The following is a 26,787-nucleotide window of genomic DNA, read 5'->3' as shown; positions in this document are numbered from 1 at the left end:
GACCCTGACTAACATTCTGTTCCTCTCTCTCTGCCCAGCTGGACTGAACAGCTGGTGGTGTATCCCAGGACCCTGACTAACATTCTGTTCCTCTCTCTCTGTCCAGCTGGACTGAACAGCTGGTGGTTTATCCCAGGACCCTGACTAACATTCTGTTCCTCTCTCTCTGTCCAGCTGGACTGAACAGCTGGTGGTTTATCCCAGGACCCTGACTAACATTCTGTTCCTCTCTCTCTGTCCAGCTGGACTGAACAGCTGGTGGTTTATCCCAGGACCCTGACTAACATTCTGTTCCTCTCTCTCTGCCCAGCTGGACTGAACAGCTGGTGGTTTATCCCAGGACCCTGACTAACATTCTGTTCCTCTCTCTATGTCCTGGACTGAGCCTGGTTTATCCCAGGACCCTGACTAACATTCTGTTCCTCTCTCTCTGTCCAGCTGGACTGAACAGCTGGTGGTTTATCCCAGGACCCTGACTAACATTCTGTTCCTCTCTCTCTGTCCTGGACTGAGCCTGGTTTATCCCAGGACCCTGACTAACATTCTGTTCCTCTCTCTCTGTCCAGCTGGACTGAACAGCTGGTGGTTTATCCCAGGACTAACAAGCAGAACCAGAAGAAGAAACGCAAGGTGGAGCCCACCACTTCTCAGGAGCCAGGACCAGCTAAAGTGGCTGTGAAGGGATCAGGTATCCCCGAGGGGGGCTCGGAGAACGTTCCGGACTCCAGCTCCATCATCTGGCAGGAGGAGCTGAGCCACAGAGAGGCCGAGGGGGTGGCCTTGTGGCCTGCTCCTGACCTCCCCAGGCTGGGCTCACCACAGCCCTCTACAGGTATGGAGTAACCATGGTACAGTACACATCTTGCCCCATGGTCCCCATGGTCCCCATCTCTAGATATATCTGAAGTGATTGGAATGGTGTTAGCAAGCAACACAGCTGTGAAATATTATAACATTACAATGGAGAGATCATCTGTCTGTCTTTGACCTTCCACCCCAACCCTTTTCCAGGTGACTGTGGTTCCGTGGCCCGTGGCTCAGACGCCGGCTCAGTCAACGGTGACGAGGTGGACCGAAGTGGCCTCCACGGCTTGGTCCCTCTCGCCCACCACGACCTCCTGTCTCCTACGGGCTCCTGCTCCAGCCTGGGTGGAGTCCCCCGCTGCTTCTCCCCGCTCCCCAGCGACCCCTTTCCCTCCGGCAGCTCCCTGCTGTCCAATGGCTCTCACATCAGCGGTTCGGTCAGCTCGCTGGACTCCGATGCAAGCGGCAACACGGTGGCCAGCACAGAGAGCCACCTGGCAGGGCGGTTAGGGTTGGTCCTGGGAGGGCACCATGATACTCCACGGTCCAGGAGGCTGGAGGCCGAGGCCAGGAAGGCAGAAAAGAGGAGCAGAGTGAGGAGTCCTGGTGAGGAGAGAGAGGCCATTTTCAGTCCTGAGAAGAGGTGAGTCTGCCTGCCTGCCTGCCTGTCCTGTCTGTCCTGTCTTAGTTTGGAGAGAGAGGCCGTTTTGCGTCCTGAGAGTAGGTGTCTGTCTGTCCGTCCGTCTGTCCTGTCTTAGTTCAGAGAGAGGCCGTGTTCATTCCTGAGAAGAGGTGTCTACCCGTCTGTTCAACCAACTGTCCCCTGTATGCATGTCTGTCCTGTCTTAGTTCAGAGAGGAGGTGAATCTGACTCTCTGTCCTGTCTTAGTTCAGAGATTAGATGATTCTGACTGTCTTTCCTGTCTTAGTTCAGAGAGGAGGTGATCCTGACTGTCTGTCCTGTCTTAGTCAGAATCATCTAATCTCAGAACTGTCTGTCCTGTCTTAGTTCAGAGAGGAGGTGAATCTGACTCTCTGTTCTGTCTTAGTTCAGAGATTAGATGATTCTGACTGTCTTTCCTGTCTTAGTCAGGATCACCTCCTCTCTGAACTGTCTGTCCTGTCATAGTTCAGAGAGGAGGTGATCCTGACTGTCTTTCCTGTCTTAGTTCAGAGAGGAGGTGATCCTGACTGTCTTTCCTGTCTTAGTTCAGAGAGGAGGTGATTCTGACTGTCTGTCCTGTCTTAGTTCAGAGAGGAGGTGATCCTGACTGTCTTTCCTGTCTTAGTTCAGAGAGGAGGTGATCCTGACTGTCTTTCCTGTCTTAGTTCAGAGAGGAGGTGATCCTGACTGTCTTTCCTGTCTTAGTTCAGAGAGGAAGTGATCCTGACTGTCTGTCCTGTCTTAGTTCAGAGAGGAGGTGATCCTGACCGCAATCACTGTTTGTTACCTGGGATATATTTGTCGAGGTAAAGCTTTATCTGTTAATCAGGTACTGACATAGGCTGGTAACCAGGTTAGTGGACTGTCTGACTGCGGAGACTAGCAGAAGGACATTTGTAGAGAATCCCATAACGCATCAAGATACACGGTCTCTGCTGCCAAACACACACAGCTTTGTGACCCCCCCCCCCCCCCCCCAACACATCTGTGTCAATACACAGACTCTGTCCTCGAGGAAAAGGCTGTGTTTGGTGTAATCCAGACAGTGTAAGATGTGTGAATGTCTGCGTTCCACATTTTCCAGTATACTTCACATGGGAATGAACTATGTTGATTATTGCTAGTCATCTTTCCCTGTGGTTTTATCAGGGCTGAGGCTCAACATAAACATCCTGAATAAACAGGTTTTGTACTTTCCATTCGCTCATCATCCGTTCAGGACTCTGTTCTAGGAAAGGTTCAAGAGGTCACACACACGCACGGGTGTGCTTCATCCTTTCCCTCCCAGATCCAACCCCCATCCGCCTCATCCCCCTCATCCAAAACTAGTCCTGAAAGGAAAAGAGAAACGCGAGGGCAGCGCGAGGGCAGCGCGAGGGCAGCGCGAGGGCAGCGCGAGGGCAGCGCAAGGGCAGCGCAAGGGCAGTACAGAGAGAGTGTGCAGAGAGAGAGGGCAGGGCGAGGGCAGGGCAGAGAGAGAGAGAGGGCAGGGCAGAGAGAGAGGGCAGGGCGAGGGCAGTGCAGAGAGAGAGGGCAGGGCGAGGGCAGGGCAGAGAGAGAGAGAGCAGGGCGAGGGCAGAGAGAGAGGGCAGGGCAGAGAGTGGACAGAGAGAGAGGGCAGGGCGAGGGCAGGGCAGAGAGTGGGCAGAGAGAGGGCAGGGCGAGGGCAGGACAGAGAGAGAGGGCAGGGCAGAGAGTGGGCAGAGAGAGAGGGCAGGGCAGAGAGTGGACAGAGAGAGAGAGCAGGGCAGAGAGAGGGCAGGGCAGAGAGAGAGAGAGGGCAGGGCAGAGAGAGAGAGAGAGGGCAGGGCAGAGAGAGAGAGAGGGAAGGGCAAGGGCAGTGCAGGGACGTCCAGTAGACTGACAGTCCATTTGGTTTAATTTGGAAACGCTGTCACTCTGGAACCCAGCAGCCAACTAGCACTTTAGTACTGAATTACAGTACCAGTCAAAGGTTTGGACACACCTACTCATTCCTGGGATTTTCTTTAGTTTGACTATTTTCTACATTGTAGAATAGTAGTGAAAACATCAAAACTATTAAATAACACATATGAAATAGTGTAGTAACCAAAACAGTTACTACAAATTTGTATAATTTATATTTGAGATTATTCAAAGTAGCCACCATTTGCCTTGACAGCTTTGCACACTCTTAGCATTCTCTCAACCAGCTTCATTAGGTAGTCACCTGGAATGCATTTCAATTAACAGGTTTGCATTTTTAAAAGTTAATTTGTGGAATTTCTTCCCTTAATGTGTTTGAGTCAATCAGTTGTGTTGTGACAAGGTTGGGGTGGTATACATAAGATAGCCCTATTTGGTGAAAGACCAAGTCCATATTATGGCAAGAACAGCTCAAATAAACCAAGAGAATAAGCCCTACCCTCCGGCGCCAAAGTTGGCTGCCGTCTTATCGGCTCTTAACCAACCATGCTATTTTGTTTGTTTTTAAATCGTAACTTGATTTGTCCATAATGTTGCTGCTACCGTCTCTTGTGACCGAAAAGAGCTTCTGGACATCAGAACTGGGACTACTCACCTCAAACTGGATGAGGAGTTCTTCATCAGTCGAATGCCGAATGCGAGGGATATACTACAGACACCCGACCAGGCCCAGATCCCTGTGATTCGCTGGAAAAGGAAACGTAGGTTTCGCGGAAAGAGATCAGGATGCCTTGTGAGGATCAGGCGACGAGTGGCTAATCTGCCCTTCATTCTGCTAGCTATCATTCAATCACTGGAAAATAAATGGGAAGAAACTGAAAACACGTATATCCTACCAACGGGACATTTAAAAACTGTAATATCTTATGTTTCACCGAGTCGTGGCTGAACGACGTCATTAAGAACATACAGCTGGCGGGTTATACACTCTATCGGCAGGACAGAACAGCAGCCTCTGGTAAGACACGGGGCGGGGGCCTATGCATATTTGTAAGCAATAGCTGGTGCACGATATCTAAGGAAGTCTCAGGGTTTTGCTCGCCTGAGGTAGAGTATCTCATGATAAGCTGTAGACCACACTATCTACCTACCGGTAGATAATTTATCTGTATGTTTCGTAGCTGTTCACAGACCAAGGCTGGCACTAAAACCGCACTCAGTGAGCTGTTTTCCACCATAAGAAAACAGGAAAACACTCATCCAGAGGCGGTGCTCCTAGTGGCCGGGGACTTTAATGCAGGGAAACTTAATTTCTATCAGCATGTTAAATGTGCAACCAGAGAGGAAAAATATTCTAGACACACCTTTACTACACACACAGAGACGCGTACAAAACTCTCCCTCGCCCTCCATTTGTCAAATCTGACCATAACTCTATCCTCCTGATTCCTGCTTACAAGCAAAAAAATAAAAAAAGCAGAAGCACCAGTGACTCGGGCTATAAAAAAAGTGGTCAGATGAAGCAGATGCTAAACTTCAGGACTGTTTTGCTAACACAGACTGGAATATATTCCGGGATTCTTCCGATGGCATTGAGGAGTACACCATCAGTCGCTGGCTTTATCAATAAGTGCATCAATGACATTGTCCCCACAGTGACTGTACGTACATACACCAACCAGAAGCCATGGATTACAGGCAACATTCGCACTGAGCTAAACGGTAGAGATGCCCCTTTCAAGGAGTGGGACTCTAAACTGGAAGCTTATAAGTTCCGCCAAGCTGATCCTCAACACAGGGGCCCCTCAGGGGTGCGTGCTCAGTCCCCTCCTGTACTCCCTGTTCACTCATGACTGCATTGCCAGGCATGACTCCAACACCATCATTAAGTTTGCTGATGACACAACAGTGGTATGCCTGATCACCGACAACGATGAGACAGCCTATAGGGAAGAGGTCAGAGACCTGACCGTGTGGTGCCAGGACAACAACCTCTCCCTCAACGTGATCAAGACAAAGGAGATCTTTTTTTTAACCCCCTTTTTTCTCTCCCCAATTTCATGGTATTCAATTGGTAGTAGTTACAGTCTTGTCTCATCGCTACAACTCCCATACGGATTTTGGAGAGCCATGCGTCCTCCGAAACACAACCCAACAAAGCCGCACTGCCTCTTGACACAATGCACATTTAACCTGGAAGCCAGCCGCACCAATGTGTAGGAGAAAACACTGTACACCTGGCGACCTGGTCAGCGTGCACTGCGCCCGGCCCCCCACAGGAATCGCTAGTGCGCGATGAGACAAGGATATGCCTGCCGGCCAAACCCTCCCTAACCCGGAAGATACTGGGCCAATTGTGCACCGCCCCATAGGCCTCCCTGTCGACAGAGCCTGGGCTCAAACCCAGAATCTCTGGTGGCACAGCTAGCACTGCGATGCAGTGCCTTAGACCACTGCGCCTCCCGGGGTGCTACAAAGGAGATCATTGTGGACTACAGGAAAAGGAGGACCGAGCGCATCCCATTCTCATCAACGGGGCTGTAGTGCAGCAGGTTGAGAGCTTCAAGTTCCTTGGTGTCCACATCACCAACAAACTAACATGGTCCAAGCACACCAAGACAGTCGTGAAGAGGGCACCTCAAAACCTATTCCTCCTCAAGAGACTGAAAAGATTTGGAATGGGTCCTCAGATCCTCAAAAGGTTCTACAGCTGCAACATCGAGAGTATCCTGACTGTTTATCACTGCCTGGTACGGCAACTGCTCGCCCTCCGGCCTCAAGGCACTACAGAGGTAATTGCGAACGGCCCAGTACCGGCCTCTCGCTCCCCGTAAAGCGACACTTGCTCCCCGTAAATTAATTATTCTCCTTATCAAAAGAGAGCGTCAAAATAAATCTGTGTGTGGAGGAAGGCTGTCGGTGTATCTGTGTGTGGAGGAAGGCTGTCGGTGTATCTGTGTGTGGAGGAAGGCTGTCGGTGTGGTGTATCTGTGTGTGGAGGAAGGCTGTCGGTGTGGTGTATCTGTCTGTGGAGGAAGGCTGTCGGTGTATCTGTGTGTGTTTGTGGAAGTTTGAACACGGTCACAGGAGTAGGAGCCTGTCCTTCGCAATGTCTTCATGTAGCAGTGTATTGTAATATTCATTTATATGCATGTGGATTATGTAATGTTTACTTGGTGAACAACCCCCCCCCCCCCCCCCCCCCCCCTACACACACACACACACACAAAGCTGCACTATCCAATAAAGTTGTTTTATTCTCTCCACTGAGAAGGAATTCTCTTTCGCTGTATCCATCCATTTCTTTAATCCACAGGAAGAATGAAGATGTAATGAAAGTTCAAATAAAGGCATCTGACCCTTCACCTCTGACCTCTACCCTTCACCTCTGACCTCTACCCTTCGCCTCTGACCTCTACCCTTCACCTCTGACCTCTACCCTTCACCTCTGACCTCTACTCTGGTTCCCTGTGTGTTCCAGCCGATCTGGGGTGATAGAGAAGCTGGAGGCGTTGGAGCTGGAGAATCCAGAGAGGATGGAGGTGGAGGAGGCTGGGAGGACAGGAGCCAGGCAGGGCCGCAGCGAACGCAGACGCTTCCACACAGAGGTACAACTTCAGGACCGTGTGTGTGTGGGACAGATACTATGATCTTTAACGTCATTCAGTTGAGGTCGATCAAAGAGAGGTTATTAACTATGGGAAAAAAGCCTCTGCCCAGACATTGTCTACTTGTTTAAAAGCCCAGTGTTTTACAAGCAACATCACATGAAATAGCTCAGCTAGATTAAGTTAGCTGTTGCACAGAAAGCAGATTCTCTATCTCACTCACTCACTCACTCACACACACACACACACACACACATTGTCACTCCCTTTAAGTCAAATTGTATTTGTTACATGCGCCGAATACAACAGGTTGACCTTAGAGTGAAATACTTACTTACAAGCCCTTAACCAACAATGCAGTTAAGAAAATCCCTAAAGAAGTAAGAGAAGAATAACACATTAATTAAAGAGCTGCAGTAAATAACAATAGTGGGGCTATATACAGGGGGTACCGGTACAGAGTCAATGTGGAGACTATATACAGGGGGTACCGGTACAGAGTCAATGTGGAGACTATATACAGGGGGTACCGGTACAGAGTCAATGTGGAGGCTATATACAGGGGGTACCGGTACAGAGTCAATGTGGAGGCTATATACAGGGGGTACCGGTACAGAGTCAATGTGGAGGCTATATACAGGGGGTACCGGTACAGAGTCAATGTGGAGGCTATATACAGGGGGTACCGGTACAGAGTTAATGTGGAGGCTATGTACAGGGAGTACCGGTACAGAGTCAATGTGTCAATGTGCGGGGGGAACCGGTATGTTGAGGAAATTGAGGTAATTATGTACATGTAGGTAGAGTTATTAAAGTGGCTATGTATAGATAATAGCAGAGAGTAGCAGCAGTGGGGGGGGGAATGCAAATAGTCTGGGTAGCCATTTGATTAGCTGTTCATGAGTCTTATGACTTGGGGGGAGAAGCTGTTTATAGAAGCCTCTTGGACCTAGACTTGGCGCTCCGCTACCACTTGCCGTGCGGTAGTAGAGAGAACAGTCTATGACTAAGGTGGTTGAAGTCTTTGACCTATTTCAGGGCCTTCCTCCGACACCACCTGGCATAGAGGTTCTGGGTGGCAGGAGGCTTGGCCCCTGTGATGTACTGGGCCATTCACACTAAACTCTGTAGTGCCTTGCGGTCTAAGGCCGAGCAGTTGCCATGCCAGGCTGGGATGCAACCCGTCAGGATGCTCTCGTTGGTGCAGCTGTAAAACCTTTTGAGGATCTGAGGACCTCTGCCAAATCTTTTCAGTCTCTTGAGGGGGAATAGGTTTTGTTGTGCCCTCTTCAGGACTGTCTTGGTGTGCTTGGACCATGTTAGTTTGTTGGTGATGTGGACGCCAAGGAACTTGAAGCTCTCAACCTGCTCCACTACAGCCGGGCGAAGTGCACGCTGACCAGGTCACCAGGTGTACAGCCCTGTCGATGAGAATGGGGGTGTGCTCGGTCCTCCTTTTACTGTAGTCCACAATCATCTCCTTTGTCTTGATCATGTTGAGGGAGAAGTTGTTGTCCTTGCACCACACTGTCAGGTCTCTGACCTCCCTATAGGCTGTCTCATCATTGTCGGTGATCAGGCCTACCACTGTTGTCATCTGCAAACTCTGCAGAGAGTGTGATCACGCAGTCGTCCGGAACAGCTGATGCTCTCATGCATGTTTCAGTGTTACTTGCCTCGAAGCTAGCATTGAAGTAATTTAGCTCGTCTGGTAGGGTTGTGTTAGTGGGCAGCTCTCGGCTGTGCTTCCCTGTGTAGTCTGTAATAGCCAGCCACACGTCGGTGTTGTACGATTCGATCTTAGTCCTGAATTGACGCTTTGCCTGTTTGCTGGTTCATCGGAGCGCATAGCGAGATTTCTTATAAGCTTCTTATAAGCTCCCGCTTCTTGAAAGCGTCAGCTCTACCCTTTAGCTCAGTGCGAATGTTGCCTGTAATCCATGGCTTCTGTTTGGGGTATGTACGTACGGTCTATGTTGGGACGACGTCATCGATACACTTATTGACGAAGCCAGTGACTGATGTGGTGTTCTCCTCAATGCCATTGGAGGAATCCCTGAACATATTCCATCCTCTTTGTCTTGAAATCAGGAGCTTGTGCTTTGTTCATTTCCAGTTTCCATTATGTGTCTCGATTCCCCTGACACTTACTTCCCTTTCCACCCCTGACTCTGGTCTGGCCTGCTCTGCTCTGGCCTGCTCTGCTCTGGCCTGCTCTGCTCTGGTCTGGCCTGCTCTGGTCCGGTCCGGCCGGGGCAAACCAAGCTCTGTAATAGGAATAACAACAGAAAGAGAGCAATTGTTTCCCCCCCAAAAAGAATGAGAAAAATGTCCTCAGAAGTGAGACTGTTTAGAGCCACTTTTAAAACCTGTACACCAAGTTTGTCCTGTCTGTATTGTCAAGCATGTATGGCATTTTCAGACTGGCACAAATAAAGGGTGCTTATAGTAAACATCATGCCACCTGCACATACACACTCCCATTACCTTCTCTCTCTCTCGTTCTTTCTTAGACACACACACTGCTCCTGAATGAGGCTTGTTTTCTTCTGTGTCAGTGTCTTTGTTTCCGTTCTCTCGGGTTTGGTGAAAGGCTGTTGGGTTCAGGTTAGAAGATGTGTGATTCTGATTAGAAAAATGACTTGTTCTTCTTATGACAGCTGTGCAGAGATCGTATCTCGTTTTATCATATGTTAAACTACTCACATTGGAGAAGTCGATGTTCTGTTCATAACAACACAAATAACATACATTAAGGCTATTGTATAATGTTTGGATCCTCTGAAATCCATGAGGTAGGTAGGTGTTCTGTACGAGTGCACTCTCCAGGGAGAAGGACGAGCAACAGAATTAGGCTCATGATACCTCCTTTGTCCCACATCCCACACATGCGGTGACCTCACCCATTATAACCAGCTTATCCAGAGATACAACCTCTCTTATCATCACCCAGTGCCTGGGCTTACCTCCGCTGTACCCGCACCCCACCATACCCCTGTCTGCACATTATGCCCTGAAAATATTCTACCATGCCCAGAAATCTGCTCCTTTTATTCTTTGTCCCCAACGCTCTAGGCGACCAGTTTTGATAGCCTTTAGCCGTACCCTCATCCTACTCCTCCTCTGTTCCTCTGGTGATGTGGGGGTAAACCCAGGCCCGCGTGTCCCCAGGCACCCTCATTTGTTGACTTCTGTGATCGAAAAAACCTTGGTTTCATGCATGTCAACATCAGAAGCCTCCTCCCTGTTTGTTTTACTCACTGCTTTAGCACACTCTGCCAACCCTGATGTCCTTGCCGTGTCTGAATCCTGGCTTAGGAAGGCCACCAACAATTCTGAGATTTCCATACCCAGCTATAACATTTTCCGTCAAGAAAGAACTGCCAAAGGGGGAGGAGTTGCAATCTACTGCAGAGAGAGCCTGCAAAGTTCTGGCATACTTTCCAGGTCTATACCCAAACAGTTTGAACTTCTAATTTAAAAAAAAATACCTCTCCAGAAATAAGTCTCTCACTGTTGCCGCCTGCTACCGACCCCCCTCCGCTCCCAGCTGTGACCTGGACACCATTTGTGAATTGATCGCCCCCCATCTAGCTTCAGAGATCGTTCTGTTAGGTGACCTAAACTGGGATATGGGACACCCCGGCAGTCCTACAATCTAAGCTAGATGCCCTCAATCTCACACAAATCATCAAGGAACCCACCAGGTACAACCCCAAATCTGTTAACATGGGCACCCTCATAGACATTATCCTGACCAACTTGCCCTCCAAATACACCTCCGCTGTTTTCAATCAGGATCACTGCCTCATTGCCTGTATCCGCTATGGTTCCACGGTCAAACGACCACCCCTCATCACTGTCAAACGCTCCCTAAAACATTTCTGCAAGCAGGCCTTTCTAATCGACCTGGCCCGGGTATCCTGGAAGGATATTGACCTCATCCCGTCAGTCGAGGATGCCTGGTCATTCTTTAAAAGTAATTTCCTCACCATCTTAGATAAGCATGCCCCGTTCAAAAAAAATGCAGAACTAAGAACAGATATAGCCCTTGGTTCACTCCAGACCTGACTGCCCTTGACCAGCACAAAAACATCCTGTGGCGGACTGCCATAGCATCGAATAGTCCCCACGATATACAACTGTTCAGGGAAGTCAGGAACCAATACACGCAGTCAGTCAGGAAAGCAAAGGCTAGCTTTTTCAAGCAGAAATTCGCGTCCTGTAGCTCTAACTCCCAAAAGTTTTGGGACACTGTAAAGTCCATGGAGAACAAGAGCACCTCCTCCCAGCTGCCCACTGCACTGAGGCTAGGTAACACGGTCACCACTGATAAATCCATGATAATCGAAAATTTCAATAAGCATTTCTCAACGGCTGGCCATGCCTTCCTCCTGGCTACTCCAACCCCGGCCAACAGCTCCGCCCCCCCCCCCGCAGCTACTCGCCCAAGCCTCCCCAGCTTCTCCTTCACCCATATCCAGACAGCAGATGTTCTGAAAGAGCTGCAAAACCTGGACCAGTACAAATCAGCTGGGCTAGACAATCTGGACCCTCTCTTTCTAAAACAATCCCCCTGCCATTGTTGCAACCCCTATTACCAGCTTGTTGAACCTCTTTTGTATCGTCCGAGATCCCTAAAGATTGGAAAGCTGCCGCAGTCATCCCCCTCTTCAAAGGGGGTGACACCCTAGACCCAAACTGTTACAGACCTCTATCCATCCTGCCCTGCCCATCTAAAGTCTTCGGATACAAAGTTTATAAACCGATCACTGAGCATTTCAAATCCCACCGTACCTTCTCCGCTGTGCAATCCGGCTTCCGAGCCGGTCACGGGTGCACCTCAGCCACGCTCAATGTACTAAACGATATCATAACCGCCATCGATAAAAGACAGTACTGTGCAGCCGTCTTCATTGACCTGGCCAAGGCTTTCGACTCTGTCAATCACCGTATTCTTATCGGCAGACTCAATAACCTTGGTTTTTCTGACGACTGCCTGGCCTGGTTCACCAACTACTTTGCAGACAGAGTTCAGTGTGTCAAATCGGAGAGCATGTTGTCCGGACCTCTGGCGGTCTCTATGGGGGTACTGCAAGGTGGGTTCAATTCTCGGGCCGACTCTTTTCTCTGTATATATCAATGATGTCACTCTTGCTGCGGGCAATTCCCTGATCCACCTCTACGCAGACGACACCATTCTGTATACTTCTGGCCCTTCCTTGGACACTGTGTTATCTAACCTCCAAACGAGCTTCAATGCCATACAACACTTATTCCGTGGCCTCCAACTGCTCTTAAACACTAGTAAAACCAAATGCATGCTTTTCAACCGTTCGCTGCCCGCCCCCGCCCGCCCGACTAGCATCACCACCCTGGACAGTTCCGACCTAGAATATGTGGACAACTGTAAATACCTAGGTGTCTGGCTAGACTGTAAACTCTCCTTCCACACTCATATTAAACGTCTCCAATCCAAAATCAAATCTAGAATCGGCTTACTATTTCACAACAAAGCCTCCTTCACTCATGTCGCCAAACTTACCCTAGTAAAACTGACTATCATACCGATCCTCGACTTCGGCGATGTCATCTACAAAATAGCTTCCAACACTCTACTCAGCAAACTGGATGCAGTCTATCACAGTGCCATCCGTTTTGTTACCAAATCACCTTATACCACCCACCACTGCGACCTGTATGCTCTAGTCGGCTGGCCCTCGCTACCTATTCGTCGCCAGACCCACTGGCTCCAGGTCATCTATAAATCTATGCTAGGTAAAGCTCCGCCTTATCTCAGTTCACTGGTCATGATGGCAACACACACCCGTAGCACACGTTCCAGCAGGTATATCTCACTGGTCACCCCCAAAGCCAACACCTCATTTGGCCGCCTTTCCTTCCAGTTCTCTGCTGCCAGTGACTGGAACGAATTGCAAAAATCGCTGAAGTTGGAGACTTATTTCCCTCACCAACTTTAAACATCAACTATCTGAGCAGCTAACCGATCACTGCAGCTGTACATAGTCCATCTGTAAAAAGCCCACCCAATCTACCTACCTCATCCCAATACTGTTTTTATTTTATTTACTTTCCTGTTCTTTTGCACACAAGTATCTCTACTTGCACATAATCATCTGCTCATTTATCACTCCAGTGTTAAACTGTTAAATTGTAATTATTTGCTCCTATGGCCTATTTATTGCCTACCTCCTCATGCCTTTTGCACACAATGTATATAGACTTTCCTTTCTCTACTGTGCCATTGTGTTATTGGCTTGTTTGTTTACTCCATGTGTAACTCTGTGTTGTTGTCTGTTCACACTGCTTTGCTTTATCTTGGCCAGGTCGCTGTTGCAAAGGAGAACTTGTTCTCAACTAGCCTACCTGGTTAAACAAAGGTGTTCTCAACTAGCCTACCTGGTTAAATAAAGGTGTTCTCAACTAGCCTACCTGGTTAAATAAAGGTGTTCTCAACTAGCCTACCTGGTTAAATAAAGGTGTTCTCAACTAGCCTACCTGGTTAAATAAATAAAGGTGAAATAAAAAAATGAAATAAAAAAGTGACGGATTATGATTTTTCAACGCCGATACCGATTAATCGGACAAATGTTTAATTTTTTAAAATGTTTTATTTATTTATTTTTAAATGTATTTATTTTATATACATACATACACACACACACAAACATACATACAGTTGAAGTCGAAGTTTACATTCGCCTTAGCCAAATACATTTAAACTCAGTTTTTAAACTCAGACATTTAATCCTAGTAAAAAATTCCCTGTCTTAGACCAGTTAGGATCACCGCTTTATTTTAAGAATGTGAAATGTCAGAATGATTTATTTCAGCTTTTATTTATTTCTTCACATTCCTAGTGGGTCAGAAGTTTACATACACTCAATTAGTATTTGGTAGCATTGCCTTTACATTTTTTTATTTGGGTCAAATGTTTCAGGTAGCCTTCCACAAGCTTCCCACAATAAGTTGGGTGAATTCCTCCTGACAGAGCTGGTGTAACTGAGTCAGGTTTGTAGGCCTCCTTGCTCGCACACTCTTTTTCAGGTCTGCCCACATATTTTCTTTGAGATTGAGGTCAGGGCTTTGTGGTGGCCACTCCAATACCTTGACTTTGTTGTCCTTAAGCCATTTTGCCACAACTTTGGAAGTATGCTTGGGGTCATTGTCCATTTGGAAGACCCATTTGTGACCAAGCTTTCACTTCCTGACTGATGTCTTGAGATATTGCTACAATATATCCACATAATTTTCCATCTTCATGATGCCATCTATTTTGTGAAGTGCACCAGCCCCTCCTGCAGCAATCACCCCCACAACATGATGCTGCCACCCCCGTGCTCCCCCTTTTTCAACCAAACATAACGATGGTCATTATGGCCAAAGAGTTCTATTTTTGTCTCATCAGGCCAGAGGACATTTGTCCAAAAAGTACGATCTTTGTCCCCATGTGCAGTTGCAAACCGTAGTCTGGCTTTTTAATGGCGGTTTTGGAGCAGTGTGGCTCCTTCCTTGCTGAGCGGCCTATCAGGTTATGTCGATGTAGGACTCGTTTCAAATCCAATGTTATTTCTCACATACACATGGTTAGCAGATGTTAATGCAAGTGTAGCGAAATGCTTGTGCTTCTAGTTCCGACAATGCAGTAATAACCAACGAGTAATCTTACCTAACATTTCCACAACTACTACCTTATACACACAAGTTTAAAGGGATGAAGAATATGTATATAAAGATATATGAATGAGTGATGGTACAGAGCGGCATAGGCAGTAGATGGTATAGAGTACAGTATATACATATGAGATGAGTAATGTAGGGTATGTAAACATATAAAAGTGGCATTGTTTAAAGTGGCTAGTGATACATGTATTACATAAAGATGGCAAGATGCAGTAGATGGTATAGAGTACAGTATATACATATGAGATGAGTAATGTAGGGTATGTAAACATATAAAAGTGGCATTGTTTAAAGTGGCTAGTGATACATGTATTACATAAAGATGGCAAGATGCAGTAGATGGTATAGAGTACAGTATATACATATGAGATGAGTAATGTAGGGTATGTAAACGTTATATTAAGTGACATTGTTTAAAGTGGCTAGTGATATATTTTTTACATCCATTTTTCCAATATTAAAGTGGCTGGAGTTGAGTCAGTATGTTGGCAGCAGCCACTCAATGTTAGTGGTGGCTGTTTAACAGTCTGATGGCCTTGAGATAGAAGCTGTTTTTCAGTCTCTCGGTCCCAGCTTTGATGCACCTGCACTGACCTTGCCTTCTGGATGATAGCGGGGTGAACAGACAGTGGCTCGGTTGGTTGTTGTCCTTGATGATCTTTATGGCCTTCCTGTGACATCGGGTGGTGTAGGTGTCCTGCCCTCCAGGACACCTACACCACTACCCTCTGGAGAGCCTTTTACTGTGGATATAGATTATTTTGTACCTGTTTCCTCCAGCATCTTAACAAGGTCCTTTGCTGTTGTTCTGGGATTGATTTGCACTTTTTGCACCAAAGTACGTTCATCTCTAGGAGACAGAGCATGTCTCCTTCCTGAGAGGTATGATGGCTGCGTGGTCCCATGGTGTTTGTTATACTTGCATACTATTGCTTGTACAGATGAACGTGGTACCTTCAGGCGTTTGAAAATTGCTCCCAAGGATGAACCAGGCTTGTGGAGGTCTATAAAAAACAAATTCTGAGGTCTTGGCTGATTTCTTTTGATTTCGCCATGATGTCAAGCAAAGAGGCACTGAGTTTGAAGGTAGGCCTTGAAATACATCCACAGGTTCACCTCCAATTGACTCAAATTATGTCAATTAGTCTATCAGAAGCTTCTAAAGCCATGACATCATTTTCTGGAATTTTCCAAGCTGTTTAAAGGCGCAGTCAACTTAGTGTATGTAAACTTCTGACCTACTGGAATTGCGATACAGTGAAGTATAAGTGAAATAATCTTTCTGTAAACAGTTGTTGGAAAAATTACTTGTGTCATGCACAAAGTAGATGTCCTAACTGACTTGCCAAAACTATAGTTTGTTAACATGAAACTTGTGGAGTGGTTGAAAAACGAGTTTTAATGACTCCAACCTAAGTGTATGTAAACTTCCCACTACAACTGTATGTGTAATAAGGACAATTACAACAATTCTGAATGAACACTTTTATTTTAACTTAATATAATACCTAAATAAAAATCAATTTAGTCTCAACTAAATAATCACACATGTTTAAATAATGCAAAAACAAAGTGTTGGAGAAGAAAGTAAAAGTGCAATATGTGCCATGTAAGAAAAGCTATCGTTTAAGTTCCTTGCTCAGAACATGAGAACATGTGAAAGCTGGTGGTTCCTTTTAACATGAGTCTTCAATATTCCCAGGTAAGAAGTTTTAGGTTGTAGTTATTATAGGAATTATAGGACTATTTCTCTCTATACCGTTTGTATTTCATATACCATTGACTATTCAATGTTCTTATAGGCACTATAGTATTTTCATCCTGATCTCGGGAGTTGATAGGCTTGAAGTCATAAACATCGCTGTGCTTCAAGCATTACAAAGAGCTGCTGGCAAACGTTGGAAAGGGCTGTTAGATTTAATGCTTTTACGAGCCTGCTGGTGCCTACCATCGCTCAGTCAGACTGCTCTATCAAATCATAGACCTAATTATAATATAATAACACACAGAAATACGAGCCTTTGGTCATTAAAATGGTCGAATCCGGAAACGATCATTTTGAAAACAAAACGTTTATTCCTTCAGTTAAATACGGAACCGTTCCATATTTTATCTAACTGGTGGCGTTCATACGTCTAAATAATGCTGTTACATTGCACAACCTTCAATGTTATGTCATAATTATCTAACATTCTGGCAAATTAATTACGGTCTTTTTTTAGGAAGAAATGGTCTTCACACAGTTCGCAACGAGCCAGACGGCCCAAACTGCTGCATATACCCTGACTCTTCTTGCACAGAACGCAAGAGAAGTGACGCAATTTCCCTAGTTAATATTGCCTGCTAACATGAGTTTCTTTTAACTAAATATGCAGGTTCAAAAATATATACTTGTGTATTGATTTTAAGAAAGCCATTGATGTTCATGGTTTGGTACACTGGTGCAACGACAGTACTTTTTTCGCAAATGCCCTTTTTAAATCATCACCTGTTTGGCGAAGTAGGCTGTGATTCGTTGATAAAATGTACAGGCACCACATTGATTATTTGCAACTCAGGACAAACTAGTTAAACTACTAATATCATCAACCATGTGTAGTAGTGATAATAATGATACGTTTAAAGATATGCCAATTACCGATTGTTATGAAAACTTGAAATCGGCCCTAATTAATCGGCCATGCCGATTTTAATTTTGACCCAAATGGCTGCTGGAGTGTTGATGTTAAGCTGTGTGTTTCAGGAGCAGAGACATGACCAGGGCCTGGACTTCCCTTCCACTCTGCCCCCTCTCAGACGAGCCAAGTCCCTGGACCGTAGGACCACCGAGTCCATCATGACTGTGAGTACCATTTCAGTCTCTACATCTGCATTGGTTGCCGTTTGGGGTTTTAGACTGGGTTTCTGTACAGTACTTTGTGACATTGGCTGATGTAAAAAAAAAAATATATAATAATAATGTATTTATCAATACATTTGATTGATTGATTGACTTTCCTCTCTTCTGTCGTTCAGTGTTTCTTTGTCGCCTCTCGGGTGTGTCATTCTGACATACTCAAATACACCAGGTAGACTTTTCAACTGAGAACATTGTAATCAGTTAGCGCTGATTGTTTACTTAAGGTGTGTGTGTGTGTGTGTGTGTGTGTGTGTAGGGGAGCTTTCTCTCCAGGTCCAGATAACATCACAATAGTTCTCCTAAAGCTGCAGGCTAAGAGGTCATCAGCAATGCTAGGGGACGACTTTATCCCTGCTGAGTGGAGGTTTTAAATGGGTCGTTGGGTTGGTGGAGAGTGTAGGTTGAGTTACCAGTGTTAAGAGCATTCAAATTGTATTAGGCGTACGTACGGGATAAACATTCTCTCAACCGTCCAATGAAATGCTCACTGTCCAGGTTCCTGCTCGACAACCCAGCAGCAATAATAAAAGATAAGGAGGTAAAGTATTTGGGGTTGACAAAGGGTGCAGCAGGCCTTAGCTAATGATAATGTTATGATAATGATGAGTCACGGTGTGCTATGAAACCACTAAACCTTTCAGCCACATGATACTGAACATGCTGCTGCTGCTACAGCAGCTCCTGGCTCAGCCGTCGTAATGAAGGAACGAACCCATTTTGGGTCACCGTGCCTTTTGTTAGTTTAATAAAATAGGTCGTCTAGGGATTGTTGTGGTTTATGATCTATTAGTCTGCACCTCTGAATCTTTTGGTTCCTGCTCTTTCCGACTGTTCTAGTGGCCAGGGTTTTCATGTCTGAGTTGGTGGAGGATTAAACTGTAGAGAACAGGCAAGGGGGCTGTGATGGGTAATGTGCTGGGACAGTACAGGCAAGGGGGCTGTGATGGGTGATGTGACTGGGACAGTACAGGCAAGGGGGCTGTGATGGGTGATGTGACTGGGACAGTACAGGCAAGGGGGCTGTGATGGGTGATGTGGCTGGGACAGTACAGGCAAGGGGGCTGTGATGGGTGATGTGACTGGGACAGTACAGGCAAGGGGGCTGTGATGGGTGATGTGGCTGGGACAGTACAGGCAAGGGGGCTGTGATGGGTGATGTGGCTGGGATATGTTTTTTCAGAGATGGTTGGTTGGTGTCGTGGACATCCTAATGCAGTCATCCACGCTGCAGGGGGCAGCACAGCTCCCTCTCCAGGTTATCCTGTGTTCAGCCATGGCTTTCAGGCCTCTGTGTGTTGGCACCCATTTTGCACTGTTTGTGTGTGCGTTTGCACTGTGTGTGTGTTCTCCCACTGTGTGTGTGTGTTCTCCCACTGTGTGTGTGTGTTCTCCCACTGTGTGTGTGTGTTCTCCCACTGTGTGTGTGTGTGTTCTCCCACTGTGTGTGTGTGTGTGTTCTCCCACTGTGTGTGTGTGTGTGTTATCCCACTGTGTGTGTGTGTGTGTGTTATCCCACTGTGTGTGTGTGTGTGTTATCCCACTGTGTGTGTGTGTGTGTTATCCCACTGTGTGTGTGTGTGTTGTCCCACTATATGTGTGTGTTCTCCCACTGTGTGAAACCACAGCAGACATGAACTGTTTTACTCAGCACTAAGACTTGTATAGCAGGATCTGTGATGCATAGTGGAGTAGATACATGTTTCCCCTAACCACTGGTTCAGGGTCAGTTATTATTGTATCCTCCAAGTGATTAGTGCTAAGACAATCTGATCCTAGGTCTGTGTTCAGGGGAAACTTCTACCTCTTTTGTTTCCCCGCTCTTTCTCAGACATTAAGTTAACTAATGAAGTGTATTTTTTTAGCCATGCAAATGTTCAAAATACTCAAAATTGTCCAAATACGGCAACATCTATTTAACAAAGTGCAGAAAATACAGAGTTTTGGAATTACAATGTTTCCGTCAGCTATGTACTGTAGTCATGATAACTCATACCTTTTCTTTCAGCTGTACGTATGACATGTTAAAGTTATGAAGGCCTGCGTGGATCCCAGATAGAAGTTGTTTTTAAAAGGCTGTAACTTTGGTCATCTGGTTTCTGTGTGTTTCAGCATCTCTTGGTTCATCTTGCGTGATGTTGCTGTGTGGCGTCACTAGACTTTAACTGGGCCATGGCTTGATTTCATTGGCATTTTTAAAGAGTCGATTTTAAGGGATGGTGTGTAAACACTGTCTTTCTGTTTCTTTTTCCAGCCCGACTTGCTGAACTTCAAGAAAGGTTGGATGGTGAAGCTGGATGAGCATGGACAAGTAAACAACAAACCATACATCCCCAAAACAACTCATGTTGTGTTTTTTTAATATGTTCCTTAGAAATCGTAACACTTGAAAAATTAACCTTATTTGATGCCATGAGATTTTGAAAATCGTGTTTACATTTTTTGGGGTCAGATCATCAAAGCGGGGAATCAGTAGCAGTTGAAACAGTAATCTGAACGTTCACCATTCTAGAAGGCATGAACGTTCATGCCTTCTAGAATGTTCTAGTATTCTATGGCCTTTCGAGCCGAGTGTCAGTCCGTTTTTTTATTTTTTTATTTGACCTTTATTTAACTAGGCAAGTCAGTTAAGAACAAATTCTTATTTTCAATGACGGCCTAAGAACAGTGGGTTAACTGCCTGTTCAGGGGCAGAACGACAGACCTTGTCAGCTCGGGGGTTTGAACTTGCAACCTTCCGGTTTCTAGTCCAACGCTCTAACCACTAGGCTACCCTGCCGCCCCTTCGATGGCACAGCTTCAATGGGTGACCGTTGAAAGGGTTGTGTGGTGCTTCTCTTTATACAGCAGATCAATGTTATTTTACAGCTACGTTTAATGGATACAGCTACGTTTAATGGATACAGCTACGTTTAATGGTTACAGCTACGTTTAATGGATACAGCTACGTTTAATGGTTACAGCTACGTTTAATGGTTACAGCTACGTTTAATGGTTACAGCTATGTTTAATGGTTACAGCTACGTTTAATGGTTACAGCTACGTTTAATGGATACAGCTACGTTTAATGGATACAGCTACGTTTAATGGATACAGCTACGTTTAATGGTTACAGCTACGTTTAATGGATGCAGCTACGTTTAATGGTTGCAGCTACGTTTAATGGATACAGCTACGTTTAATGGTTACAGCTACGTTTAATGGATACAGCTACGTTTAATGGATACAGCTACGTTTAATGGATACAGCTACGTTTAATGGATACAGCTACGTTTAATGGATACAGCTACGTTTAATGGATACAGCTACGTTTAATGGTTACAGCTACGTTTAATGGTTACAGCTACGTTTAATGGTTACAGCTACGTTTAATGGTTACAGCTACGTTTAATGGTTACAGCTACGTTTAATGGATACAGCTACGTTTAATGGATACAGCTACGTTTAATGGTTACAGCTACGTTTAATGGATACAGCTACGTTTAATGGATACAGCTACGTTTAATGGATACAGCTACGTTTAATGGATACAGCTACGTTTAATGGATACAGCTACGTTTAATGGATACAGCTACGTTTAATGGATACAGCTACGTTTAATGGATACAGCTACGTTTAATGGATACAGCTACGTTTAATGGATACAGCTACGTTTAATGGTTACAGCTACGTTTAATGGATACAGCTACGTTTAAGTGATACAGCTACGTTTAATGGATACAGCTATGTTTAATGGATACAGCTATGTTTAATGGATACAGCTACGTTTAATGGATACAGCTACGTTTAATGGATACAGCTACGTTTAATGGATACAGCTACGTTTAATGGATACAGATACGTTTAATGGATACAGATACGTTTAATGGATACAGCTACGTTTAATGGTTACAGCTACGTTTAATGGGTACAGCTACGTTTAATGGATACAGCTACGTTTAATGGATACAGCTACGTTTAATGGATACAGCTACGTTTAATGGATAGACCGACGCTCCAACACTATATATTTCCACAGTTTACTGCATTGTTGGAGCTGGAGACATTAGCATTAACCTGCGATTTAAAATCTGCGATTCTGCGTATGCGACCCCATAAAAGCTTTCGATTTAAAATATTGCACAGTCCAAGTTAACACACAGCTCTCATAGAAATCCTTACTGTTCAGAGGGCTACCAACATCACTTCAGTATCCTCTTCTATGGGTTTGTTCGGGTATTTGTCTGTGCTGTGTGTAGTGTAGCTCAGTTGGTAGAGCATGGCGGGGTTGTAACGGCAGGGTTGTGGGTTCGCTTCCCACTGGGGACCAGTATGAAAAAAAATATGAAAACGTATGCACTCACTACTGTATATCACTCCGTTGAATTACTAAAATGTATATATTGCACACAGAAACCGAGCTCCTAATGTCATTGTGATAACTCTCACTGGCGCTAAATATATGTTTTATTCTTCTGTATATGCATTGCATTTTGGGGGTTTTGGCTGGGTTTCTGTACAGCACTTTCTGACATTGGCTGATGTAAATAGGGCTTTAAAAAATAAAATGTGATTTGATTATTCTCAGTCTACTGGACTAACAGAACAGTTGATGTATTCCCAGTGAACTCTGTTGTTCTCTCTCTCTCTCCCCTCTACAGTGGACAAAGTTTTGGTTCGTACTGACAGACCACAGCCTCCAATACTATAAGGACTCCATTGCTGAAGAGGTGACTTTTTCTCTCTAAATCCATCCAGACTCGTCAATCGTGCTAGTTTAACTGTGACCGACTATAGCAAGGGCTGTAGTATCTTTAAAATAAATGGAATAAATGTTTGTCAATACAGTATTGGTTTCCTATTGATAACGTTGTATACTAAACAAAAATATAAATGCAACATGTAAAGTGTTGTCCCATGTTTCATGAGCTGAAATAAAAGATCCCAGAAATGTTCCATGTGCACAAAAAGCTTGTTTCTCTCAAATGTTGTAAACAAGTTTGTGCACATCCTTGTTAGTGAGTATTTCTACTTTGCCAAGATAATCCATTCCCCTGACCGGTGTGGCATATCAAGAAGTTGATTCAACAGCATGATCATTACACAGGTGCACCTTCTGCTGGGGACAATAAAAGCTGGCCTCGAATTGTTTTAGAGAATTTGGAAGTACGTCCAACCGGCCTCAAACACGCCAGGCCAGGACCTCCACATCTGGCTTCTTCACCTTGTGGGATGGTCTGAGACCAGCCACCCGGGCAGCTGATGAAACTGTGGATTTGCACAAACTGAATAATTTCTGCACAAACTGTCTGAAACCGTCTCAGGGAAGCTTCATAGACGAATCCCGTTTTCAACTGTACCAGGCAGATGGCAGAAAGCGTATATGACATCGTGTGGGTGAGCGGTTTGCTGATGTCAACGTTGTGAACAGAGTGCCCCATTGGGGGGGTATGGTATGGGCAGGCTTAAGCTACGGACAACTAGAATAATTGCATTTTGTCGATGACAATTTGTATGCAGAGAGATACCGTGAAGAGATCCTGAGGACCATTGTCTTGCCATTCATCTGTCTCCATCACCTCTTGTTTTAGCATGATAATGCACAGCCCCATGTCCCAAGGATCTGTACACAATTCCTGGAAGGTGAAAATGTCCCAGTTCTTCCACTGTCTGCATACTCAACAGACATGTCACCCGTTGAGCATGTTTGGGATGCTCTGGATTGACGTGTTTGACAGCGTGTTCCAGTTCCCGCCAATATCCAGCAACTTTCCACAGCCTTTGAAGAGGAGTGGGACAACATTCCACAGGCCACAATCAACAGCCTGATCAACTCTATGTGAAGGAGATGTGTCACGCTGCATGAGGCAGATGGTCACACCAGATACTGACTTGTTTTCTGATCCACACCCTTACTTTTTTTTTAAAGTCATCTTTGACCAACATGCATATCTGTATTCCCCAGTCATGTGAAATACATAGATTAGGGCCTAATGAATTCATTTAACTGATTTCCTTATATGAAATGTAAAACTCTTTGAAATTGTTGCATGTTGCGTTTTATATTTTTGTTTGCCGTAAGTACACAGTAGCCTGTTTCAAAAGAATTGTCCCTGAAAACTGGCTGCTTGTATGCTGATAATAGACTATTCTGTTCCTGACTTCACCATCTGTAATAAATGCTGTATTTCAGGCTTCAGATCTGGACGGGGAGATAGACCTGTCTACGTGTTATAACGTCACTGAATACCAGGCTCAACGCAACTACGGCTTCCAGATACATGTAAGCCCCGTTCACTCACATACAATCTCAGAATATTTAATGTCGTAATAATGATTTGATTTGCATTTATCTAACCATTTTTGTCACTTTTTATTTATTGTACAGTGTGAATCTAACGTCCTAACTGTCCTCCTCAGACCCGGGAGGGCTTGCACACCCTGTCGGCCATGACAGCAGGCATACGGAGGAACTGGATCCAGGCTGTCATGAAGAATGTCAGACCCTCCACCGCTCCAGACGTGGCTAGCAACCACAGCTCCTTCTCCCCACTGGAGGGGCTGGTTCAGCCAGACGTGACCCAGGACTCCCCTTCCTCCGAGACCTCGTCCGTGGAGCGTGAGCCAGGTCCAGGCCCTAAGAAGAGCCGGGCACGCGAGCGCCGACAACAAGGCCGCTCAAAGACCTTCGACTGGGGCGAGTTCCGACCCATTGCCCAGGCTTTGGCCCAGCAGCGGGCCCAGAAGGCTGAGCCCCTGCAGACTGATATAGGAGACCCCGATCGGAACCGGAGGAGGGAAGAACGACGGAGGAGGTATGAATCTGTCACTGGCTCCTCCAAGGACCAACCAGCAGGCTGCGAGGGCGGGAGGATGGACTTTGAGAAGGGGGGAGGGAGTGAAGGCAGCCCTGGGGGTGAGTGCGTGGGTCCCCCCTCCCTGGAGAGGCAACAGAAGGTGGAGGTGGAGATCGAGCAACGCTGGCAGCAGGTGGAGCAGACACCCATCAGGGCTGAGAGGAGGGTAACTCTGCCCTCGACACTGCAGACCAGGGAGACGGCCAAGCTGGAGAAACTGCTGGAGAGCTACAAGAAAGGGGTGGGTGTTTTTATGGGAACCGAGATCAACGTCAAAGGTCAGAGGTTGCTGATAGGTCAGTGTTCACCTTGTCCATTGTACCTTGCCTCTCCCAGGTAGAAGAGCTGAAGCTGCAGTTGGGGAGCTGTCACCAGCAGCTGCTGCACTCCAACCAGCACAAACAGAATCTGGAGGTCCAGCTGAGGACGGCTCTGGAGAGAGAGCAGCACGTCCGTTCTGGATACGTCTCCCAGGTAAGCACCACAGAGCTTTTCTTCTCCTCAGAGCTGTTCTATTCTCTATAGGCAGTCCTGTTGAGTTAAGATTTCATGAAGTAAACCGTACAGATTGAGCGGTGGTGTTCTCTTTTCATTTCATAACCTCCTTTTTGCATGTTGTGTTTTAACTGTGAGAAAACATCAAACTGACTGACATCGGGGCTCCAAAACGTCTCCAGAATGTTCCTTTGCATGAGTCCGTTCGTTGCATGTGAGGAGAAACATCTTGTTTATATGACACCTTTTACAGCTTCTTGCTGATGTTTCGTTTTTGAATTTTTTTTAGGTGATGACAGATGTCGCAAACTCATGCATGTGTATCGAACGTGATGCATTCAATTAACGATTAACATTTTAGATGGATAGGTTTCCTTTTCGGTGTTCCTGTGATGCTGTAAATGGCATAAATGCACACTTGACTTCAACAGTACGGCCATAGTAGTTGAAATAATGACGTTTGGCTCAGAACTGTATAAAATGACATGGTCTGGCTTGTCTCCTGGTGATTTTTATTTGAATGGATTTCAGATGTTTTCTGTTGTTACTACTCCCGACCATCCCTTCGTCTTTTTACTGATGTGACCAGACCTTTATACAGATAATAGTTTTCTGTTGCATTTTTGTGTGTGTGTGTGTGTGTGTGTGTGTGTGTGTGTGTGTGTGTGTGTGTGTGTGTGTGTGTGTGTGTGTGTGTGTGTGTGTGTGTGTGTGTGTGTGTGCGTGTGTGCGTGCGTGCGTGTGTGCGTGTGTGTTAGAGAGCGGGTCAGAGTGTGTCCGTATGGAGGGTTATAAATGTATGCTTTTTTGAATTCTTCACCACTTATTGTGTAAATCTGAGTTTTATCAAAGATAGTTGAGTTTCTTGGATAGCTTGTGTAACACATTTGATTCAGTTCAAAAGGGGACGTCTTTGATGTTTAGGTAGGGAGAGAATCTGGTTAGTTTATGCTGTCCTTTGCATTTTTTTGCTAAAGCCAACAAAAAAAAGGTAATTTCAGGAGAAATAATTAATTTCCTGTTCGTGTTGTTTTTACTTATTTTGGGTTTTAAGAAACAATTTTCACGTTCATTACACTGTTTGATTTTAGTTCTGGCCTGCATTGTTATTGCTATTACGCAATGAAATGCGATGTGATGACTGCCTTTTTGAGAAATGTTTTGTGAAGAGCGGGAAGAATTCAGAAAAAGGATATCTCAAGAGCATAGTTTATTCCAAGAACCTGGTATGCCTCCCATCTCTAATTAAACCACCTAGCTAGCACTAACTTTGCATTACTTACCCCATGAATTAACTCCTTAACCATTTAATGTGCATGCTAATTTGTGATTCACTAATCATGGCCATTAAATCTCTTTCCAGCGCACTAATTCTCATCATTTGACCTAATGATAGAAGCTGTAATGTTTTTCTTCGTAATTGTTAAATGGCATAATGTTGAAATGATATACAGTACCAGTCAAACGTTTGGACACACCTACTCATTCAAGGGTTTTTCTTTATTTTTTAAAACTATTTTATACATTGTAGAATAATATTGAAGACATCAAAACTATGAAATAATGGAATCATGTAGTAACTAAAGTGTTAAACAAATCAAAATATATTTTAGATTCTTCAAAGTAGCCACCCTTTGCCTTGATGACAGCTTTGCACACTCTTGGAGTTCTCTCAACCAGCTTCATGAGGAATGCTTTTCCAACAGTCTTGAAGGAGTTCCCACATATGCTGAGCACTTGTTGGCTGCTTTTCCTTCACTCTGCGGTCCAAATCATCCCAAACCATCTCAATTGGGTTGAGGTTGGGTGATTGTGAAGGCCAGGTCATCACTCTCCTTCTTGGTCAAATATCTCTTACACAGCCTTGAGGTGTGTTGGGTCATTGTCCTTTTG

The 26,787-nt window shown here is 45.4% G+C and overlaps 1 protein-coding gene across 2 annotated transcripts in view; it reads left to right on the top strand.

The window, feature by feature from the left end:
- LOC139367909 (myosin phosphatase Rho-interacting protein-like) overlaps positions 1–26,787 on the top strand; it is a 79,800-nt gene that overhangs the window by 34,750 nt on the left and 18,263 nt on the right. For both annotated transcript variants that reach the window (XM_071106289.1, XM_071106288.1), the window contains exons 5-13: positions 567–832; positions 1,012–1,447; positions 6,837–6,963; positions 17,411–17,509; positions 19,818–19,874; positions 22,204–22,272; positions 23,736–23,825; positions 23,963–24,640; positions 24,736–24,873. In XM_071106289.1, the coding sequence (XP_070962390.1) occupies positions 567–832; positions 1,012–1,447; positions 6,837–6,963; positions 17,411–17,509; positions 19,818–19,874; positions 22,204–22,272; positions 23,736–23,825; positions 23,963–24,640; positions 24,736–24,873 (1,960 nt within the window). The remainder of the gene's footprint in view (positions 1–566; positions 833–1,011; positions 1,448–6,836; positions 6,964–17,410; positions 17,510–19,817; positions 19,875–22,203; positions 22,273–23,735; positions 23,826–23,962; positions 24,641–24,735; positions 24,874–26,787) is intronic.

This window comes from Oncorhynchus clarkii, chromosome 16 (assembly GCF_045791955.1).
Source record: "Oncorhynchus clarkii lewisi isolate Uvic-CL-2024 chromosome 16, UVic_Ocla_1.0, whole genome shotgun sequence".
Classification (NCBI taxonomy): domain Eukaryota; kingdom Metazoa; phylum Chordata; class Actinopteri; order Salmoniformes; family Salmonidae; genus Oncorhynchus; species Oncorhynchus clarkii.
This window is presented reverse-complemented; position numbering and strand designations above follow the sequence as displayed.